This window comes from Colletotrichum graminicola, assembly GCF_000149035.1.
Source record: "Colletotrichum graminicola M1.001 genomic scaffold supercont1.132, whole genome shotgun sequence".
Classification (NCBI taxonomy): domain Eukaryota; kingdom Fungi; phylum Ascomycota; class Sordariomycetes; order Glomerellales; family Glomerellaceae; genus Colletotrichum; species Colletotrichum graminicola.
The window spans coordinates 1-8,371 of NW_007361136.1; the positions used below are offsets into that span (position 1 = coordinate 1).

General features: G+C 35.1%; 2 protein-coding genes across 2 annotated transcripts; both read left to right on the forward strand.

Moving 5' to 3' along the window:
* Window positions 1–5,063: 5,063 nt before the first annotated feature.
* GLRG_11824 (uncharacterized protein) lies at window positions 5,064–6,172 on the forward strand (the record flags this gene model as incomplete). Its single annotated transcript, XM_008102507.1, has 2 exons — window positions 5,064–5,349; window positions 5,400–6,172. The coding sequence occupies 2 exons, from the start codon at window positions 5,064–5,066 to the stop codon at window positions 6,170–6,172; spliced, it is 1,059 nt and encodes a 352-aa protein (XP_008100698.1).
* A 423-nt stretch (window positions 6,173–6,595) lies between these two features.
* On the forward strand, window positions 6,596–6,949 carry GLRG_11825 (uncharacterized protein; the record flags this gene model as incomplete). Its single annotated transcript, XM_008102508.1, has 2 exons — window positions 6,596–6,765; window positions 6,817–6,949. 2 exons carry the CDS (start codon window positions 6,596–6,598, stop codon window positions 6,947–6,949), a joined length of 303 nt encoding a protein of 100 aa, XP_008100699.1.
* Window positions 6,950–8,371: the final 1,422 nt, after the last annotated feature.

Below are 8,371 nucleotides of genomic sequence, written 5' to 3' on the forward strand. Positions count from 1 at the left end.
AATAATCTATTATTTATACCTCCTCTACCCCTATTACTATAGAAACCCTAGGTAATAGTAATAATTTATAAGGACTAAGTCTAACTATATTCTTTACTTATAATAATACTAGCTATACCTACTATTATAGTAAGTAAGTAAAGTAGTCTAACGCTAAAGTAATTAATAGACTTAATAAAGTTCTATATAAATAATCTAGGTTTAATATATAGTAGTAGCCTATATAAGACTATTAACTTAAAATTACTATTTTTTTATAACCTTTATGTTTATATAAGTATACTATAAAACTACTATAGCATAGTAGTAATAGTAATACTTAAAGGGGAGCTATATAAGTATTATACTACCTTATTACTTAGTTATTTTAATAATTTTAACGTAATAATAGTAAAACTTAAATAACGCTTTAAAGGTAATAAAGTATACCTTTTATACCTAGCTAAGCTCTACTATACCTCCTTTAATTTAATTACTAAAGAAAACGCTAGTAAAAATAAGCTTAAAGTACTTAAGGCACTTATTATATAAATTACCTAGTTAGTATAAGTAAATACCTATAATAGCACCTTATATAATAAAAATTATTATAAGTAATTACTTACTTACTACTATAGCGTACCTAAATACTTTATTACTATCCTTAATCTACTTACTACCTTTAGTAGCCTTTATATATAATTATATAGTAGTATAGTAAATTTACTTTTTTACTATAAGCTATAGTTATAATACTTTACTAATAATAATTATAGTAATAACTAATACTAAGTTAACTATAAGTATAACAGCTAGTATAACTATAGGGTAGACCCCTAGAGATAGTAAGGCTATTTATAAGGCCCTTTATAGTTAGCTAGTAGTAAAGCACTACCTAATAGTAATTTATCTAAGAAGTGCTTTATTTATAGTAAATTAGGCTATTAGTTAACTAAGCACACTAAGGAGGAATAATAAGCCTCCTTTATATAGTATAAAAGCACCTACTTTATATAGGCTTTATAGGCTACCTTTAGTTACTTTCTTATTAACTATAAGGGTAATAAGCTAATTTATCTTAAAGAAGTAAGTAAAAATAATAAAACTTACCTATTAGATAGTAAAAACTATAAATTTACTATATTTTTTATTATAACTATATACTTTAGTAAGTAGTTAATTAATAGCCTATTAACTTATAAAAAGTTATATAACTAAGTAACTTTTTATACTATTACTTATAAAAATCTATATAAAGAAGAATTACCTAACGTAAATATAAAAAGTAGTAATATCTTTATATTTAATAACTACTACTTTATATCTACTTTTTAAGGTATTATACCTAATATAGGTATAGCTAAGATATCTATAGCTAGCTAGTAGTAGTACTTTACCCTTATAAAACACTTTAGTAAGGAGATCTTACTAGATACTACTTATACTAGTAAAGTAATAATTTACTTTAGTAGTAAGGATTACTATAAATCCCTTAAGGTAATCTATATACTTATACTAATTAGTAAGCTTATTTTCTATATAATAATAAGTAATATACTATTTCTCTTTTACCTATAGGATATAAATTACTATAGTATAAAATTTAATAACCTTACTAACTAGCTTATTAAGGATAAGATTATTATACTTATTACCTAAAAATAGGGCTATATATAAATACTTTTAAAGCTACCTAAGAGCACTATTATAAAGTAATACTTAACTAATAGTAAACTACACTAGATTTACTATAGATTTAGCTACCTATTAGTAAATTAACTTTATAAGTTACTTAAATAAGTAGGTAAATCTACCTCCCTTACTACACTTAAAGAAATTAATAAGTACTACTATTACTACTAACTTAACATAAAGGCGCCTAGCTACTTTAAATTTATACTACGTAATAACTATAAATTTAACTATAAAATTATTATTAATATAATATATATAGATAGTAATAAGCCTATACTTTATATAGTTAACTTAGCTACTATATTTAACATAGTAAGATTCTTACGTTTAGTTACTATAAAGTATATATAAGAGACACTATAAATATACTAGATTAATATATATCTTAAGCTAGCTAATTAGATTACTATTAACACTAGCCTAAATTTTTATATAGCTAAATTTAAATATACTGCCTATATATTATTTATTAAGGTTAATAAAGTGCCTATTAAGGCCTATTAATCTATTAGTAAGGCTAAGTAATACTATACTACCTTTTACTATATATATAAGATTATTTATATAGATAGTAATTATAAGCCTAAAGTCGCCTTTTAACTAGCTATTAAAGCTATTAATAATACTACTAGCCCTAATAGCCTTATACTAACTCTACTTATTTTTAAGGTATACCCTTATATTATAGATAATTTACTACCTACCCCTTCTACTATATAGCGCACTAAAGTAGTAAAAAAGGCTATAAATATAGTGTAGTAAATCTATATAAAAAGATAAGTATATAATACACTAGTAATATATAATAGCCTAAATATAATAAATACTATAGCGCTACCCCTTTAATTACTTATCTATATATAGTATAAGAAAAATAGTTAGTAAGGCTTATTTTACTTACTTACTAATAATAATACTACTTATACTATTAAATTACCTTATAGCCTATATAATTTTTATATTACTATAGTAAAGCTATACTATATAGCGTAAGAAAAAGGCTAATTAGCGCTACTACTTATAATAGCTAAAGGAGGTAATAATCCTATATAAGCATAAGGAGAAGAACCTATAATAACTAGTAAATCTATAAAGAAAGTATATAATACTATTATTATTAATAATAGGCTGCCCCTATATAAGGCTATAGCTACCTATAAAAGAACCTAATTACTACCTTTTTTTATAAGATACACTTTACTATTAATATCTCTAATATATACCTTACTATAAAGAGAGCTACTATCTATATACTTACTATAAACTATTATATAAAAGGGTATTATTCCTAGTAAGCCTTTTAAAGAGAATCTATTTTGGCAAGAAGTAAAAGCCTTTATTAGCTATAGTGGTATTTTATATTATTATATATATAAGAAAACGTATAGTAATATATAAAATCTTTTAAGTTTATATATAGTACGTCAGGTTAAAAAAATAAGTAACTATATAAGAAATTACAGTTAGTTATCTAAGGTTATACTAAATAATAGTAAGCAAGATAATTCTTATATAGTTACTTATAATCTAATAGATAGCCCTAGTAACTAATCCTGCCTTTTACCTTATTACGTTTATAACGTAGATTTTACCTCTAGTTATATAATATTATCTAGGCATACACCTAATCTATAACCCTACTTAATTACGTTATTCTTATAAGACTTCCTATATAAATTTACTATCTTTACCTTAGTAACTTTATTATAAAGGTAATAAAGCCGCTTTATAGTATTACTAAGGCAGATACCTACTAGTAGGCTATATATAACTACTACTATAAAGAGAATCTCTAGATAGATTTATTAACCTTTAACCCCTACTTACTTATTTTATTAGCTAATAATAAGGATTTTAGCCTTATTAGTATGTAAATAGATAATATAATTAGCCTTATAAATAATAAATTCTCTACCTATAAGGAGAAAAAGCTTAAGAAAGTAACTTTTACTATAAAGCCTAAGTAACTATTAACTATTAATAATTTTATTACCTTTAATAGCAGTATATTTTCCTTTAGCTATAATAGTAAAATAAATTTTTACTAAAAAGATTAAGGTAAGAAGCTCTAGCTTATTAATATAAATTTACTTACTGCTAAGTAAGATTTTATCTAGTAAAAGGCCTATAAGGCGTATATTATATTAATATACTAACCTAAGGCTTACTTTAACTATTTAGTTACTATATAACACTAAGAGCCTATAGAGGAGGAGATTAAGGCTCTTAACTACTAGATTAAGTAGTAAATAAGTTACCTTAACTATAGCTTACTTTTTTAGCTAATTAACCTTATAACTATAAAGCTTTTTATCTTTATTAATAGCTTATTTATAAATAACTATAATTTTACTTTATAACTTAGCTTTATTATTATACTTACTAATAAAAGTAATATTATATAACCTACTACTAATAATAAGAAATTTATACTTACTAGTAATATTATTTACTTTAGCTTAATAAAGTATAAAAAAGTTATATATAGTATACTAGCCTCTAAAGTCTATAGTATAGTTACTAGTACTAATATTACTTATATAATTAGCACTATACTTATAATAATTACTAACTACCTTAAGTTACTATAAATCCTAATAATCCTTTATACTAACTTATACTCCCTCTATAAGTGCCTTATAAAGCTTAGTACTACTAAAAAGAAGTAACTTATAATTAATATTATAGCACTTTACTAGTTATATAAGTAATATAAGATCTATAAAATCTAATAAATATAAAGAGAGGATAACCTAGTAGATAGATTTATAAAGGTATTACCTAATAAAACGCTAGAGTAGTTAATTAATAGTAGTTAATTAGAGATATAAATAAATAAATAGGTTTTATATATATAATAAATTATATATATAAAAAGTATTAAATACTTTTTAACCTTTTATTTTTATTACGTTTTTAGGCCCTTTATAGATAACTAGAAAATAGGGATAATTTATAGCACTTTAGAAAGTTACTAGTGTTATAATATTAACTATTACCTAGATATTAGTAATATAGATTAACGCTAATTAGTTAGAATAACTATAGCTAATTTGCTATAGATCCACTAGATCTACAGGGATATTATGCAGTGAATTCGCCGCGTAATCCTATAATAGTTTTCCTTCTTTACGTATAATTCAGAACTAGTATTTACCCCTATTATTCGTCACTGCCTATTAATACGTACAGTTAACCGTATCACCATCCTAGTGAAACCAACACTTATGCCTTCCTGTTCCTTCCTTAACAAGTATCAGGAAAGGACACTGGCTCTCTCCTCCGCCTTGCTCATGAAAGTTCCCTCATTGCAAAGAGTATCTTAAATTTCATCGGAAATCTCCCCTTTAAACAGAAATCGCATTCGCGTTGCGACCCCATCTTCCGAGATGTCGACGAGCGGGAAGCGAAAGGCTTCAGATTCCCCCACGGGACCATCCAAGAATGTCAAGCTAGACATCCTCGAACAAGAGTTCCCGAATACCGAAGAGCGCGCCGGGTTCATCGCGACCAAGTTCTCCAAACTTCTCCGCGACAAAACTGTGTTCCCGAAGATTCTTGATAAGGCGCGCATCGACCGCAAGCACCAGTTCGTCAACAGGACAGGTGACATTTCCGAATACTGGTTCAACTATGCTGTGGACCTTATGGCTTGGTGCAACGCTATGAAGCTTGGTCAGTCTGACAGCCGTGGCAAAAGTAGATCGTTACTGACTTTTCGACAGTCCAGTCAGGAAGAAGAGAGTGGTTCCCCTGGCGAAGCGTCCCGTCATCAAAGCCCGAGGATCCCAGCGATAGGGCTGTATGGTTTCCGAAGTTCAAGGAAACCCAGGCCATGCTCGCCAGTCTGTCATCTCGTGAGCGTCTGGATAATGGGCTTGCCTTAATGGAGGAAGAGCCACAGATGAACCGGAATATTCTCGGCATGACCTCGATCAAACTCCGACAGGCCATTTGGGACGACGTCTTTCCGGGACAACCTTGTGTCCAAAATCGCCCATTCGAGGTCGCCGTACCCGAGAATTTCGACTTCGGAGCACAAGTACATGGGGATAAGTCTGAATATCTCCAGCAGCTTCCACCTGGCATAAGAATGGCCATATTTCTTACCGAGAATCTCAAGGGAACAATCGTCAAGTGCCTTGTATTCGGCTACCAGAAGAATACCGTCGATAGCTCCTGGAACAGAACACTCCTTGCCGTGGTCTACAGAACCGCAGTCCAGTGGGCTCGGGAGGCATTCATGACCCAGGACAGAGTCCCCATCAGCCAGGCTTTCAAGAACCTGAGATTCTCGATCGCTCATGGTGAAGTCGTATCTAGCGAGCGGATGAAGCAGCTCAGCCTCGACAAGTCTCTAGTCGCCGAGTGCGATGCGCAGCTTGCCCTCGGACCCTATCGCAACCAGGAGGATCATGCCGTCTTCCGCGTGTCGGCGTGGTTAGAGAAGGAGAAGCTGCTGCCCGCCGATGAGCGTTGCAGAATGCTGCGCGGCTAGTGCGACCAGGTTCACGTCAATCTAGAGAGCCTTACTACGGAAGACATGCGCATAGCCTGTCGTCATGCTTGGGAAGACAAAATCGAAGAGTGGGCTAAGGCGGACCCGCCTCTGCAACTGTCCTGGGATCAGGAGAAGAAGTTCGCCGCCGAGATCGCCAAGTAATGTACCTAGATAGCTGCGAGGAACATGGGGAACAAGTGGAGGGAGGGTAAAGTGGTATTTGTACATGTTCTTTCTTCAGAATGAACAGCAAGAATAGAATGTGTGTAAGGTTTTCCAGAGGGTGCTTTTGCACTTGCTTCTTTTCCTCTCTTACCTTCGCTTTGCCTCCCACCTCCAGTACTCTCAGCACATCGCGCGCTTTTTTCTTATCATTCACAAGGGACACTACACCTCAGTCGGTCGTGGGAAACTAAAAAAATGCCTGGCAATTCGGAGACGGAGGATATCAGACGCGATGACGGGGCACTGCTCCAACAACAACAGCAGCAGCACAGCGCGATACCTGACGCCGACGCGCCAGTCCAGCCACTGGAGTCGCCGGTATCACTGGCGATGGGAGCAAAGCGTCCCGAGAGTCACAGTCTTAGGTATGGCGGCATCAAGTCTGACTCTGTCCTAGGAGACTGACTTGGGCCTAGTAGAACCCCTGACGGAGATAATATTCTTCCTCTCAGTGGCACTGAAAGTAGATCTGCCACTCCGTCGTCGACCGGCATTGTCGACTTTCCAGACCCTTTCTACAAGGGCCACGTGGAAGTTGAAGACGTCTAAGGGAGCTTGGCTCTTCGCGAAAGATGACCTGGTGGAATTACGACGACATGTTCGACGATGAGATTCACCTGATGTGGCCCCTGGTGCCTAGAACCATCCGAGTCTGACCTGGGGGGCTGTTTCCAAAGATGTCTGGCCATTTCTTCTTGTTTTCAAAGCTCCATGCCTTCCACTACTCCAAGGAGAAGGTAAAAGACTACAGAGACGTCCCTCTGAAGTGGTCACAAGAGTTCATTCGCCAGCTATGTTGAGTCGTCTCGGGTGATCTTCTTGGAGAACCCGACGCTGCTGATCGTGCGTATGCAATACGCCGTTGCGTGTCGACCAAGTGATCGTCTTCCATGGCTATGAGACCCGCTATGCTAGCATCCATTTCTCAGAGCCTTTGTTAGGGAAGCGGAGACCAATATCACCGGCAAGTTGATGCATGAGATGCTCTTGGAGGCAGATCGCGCCCTCCTGGATCGTCACAACATTCGGCGGCCTGCGGAATCGAAGTCATTGAACATATTGCAAAAATTGTCACACGAACCGGCACAAAGCCTATCACTAGGGTATCTCCATCAAGTTGCTTTCCCACTAAGCCCAGCGACATGGCTGTTGTAGCGTGGGCAGCAAGCCGTATCAGCCGTTCGCACTTTGATGGGCTTCGCACTGAGCCTGCCGAGCCAGATATCTTACCAACAAAGGCTGAAACTCAGGGATTGATTGGATTGTGGAACACCAGGGAGATGATTATTAAACACAGTGACGGACTGTGGAAAGGAGGGTAGAGGAACAAGATGTCCGTAACCCGGGAGACGCAGGCAAACGCACTAGCATCTCAGACTGTCCACAGAAGAGACCTCTTTGATATTGGAAGAGTCGGGCAACTTTGCGCAAGAGACTAGAAGATGGGAGGGCCGCCTATATGCTTTTCTCTGGTGGCGGGTTCATTCTTAGTCGATGCCGAACAGTTGAGCCGAAGCAGCTGCGTATGTGTTAGTTATCAGACACTCAATGAAGAGAAATAACATACCCTGTGGGCATAACGCGTGACCCATGGCAGCGGAATCAGTGGGCTTATTGTTCTTGGTTCGGCCTCTCAGTCACGATCGTAGCCTCGGGGAGAATTTACTTCAAAAGTCGCCAGGTCGGTCTCGGTATGAATCAGATAGTTCGGGGCTTCTCTACCCCTACTTGCTTCTTTGTATCGTCCAGTCGGAGGTGGTGGATCGCACACGATCGTTGGAGCAGCATGGGGGAGTCGGGGAGAGGTGACAAAATGTTCTAGAAATCCTTATATGTCAGTCTCAATTCACGATACGGCGAGTAGGACGCATCCGGAAGGGAACTTCAAGGCTCGGATGACCACTTACTTGTGTCCTTCACAGTGAAGTAAGGCTCAGGTACGCGGAAAGCTACCAGCAGAATGTATCAGAC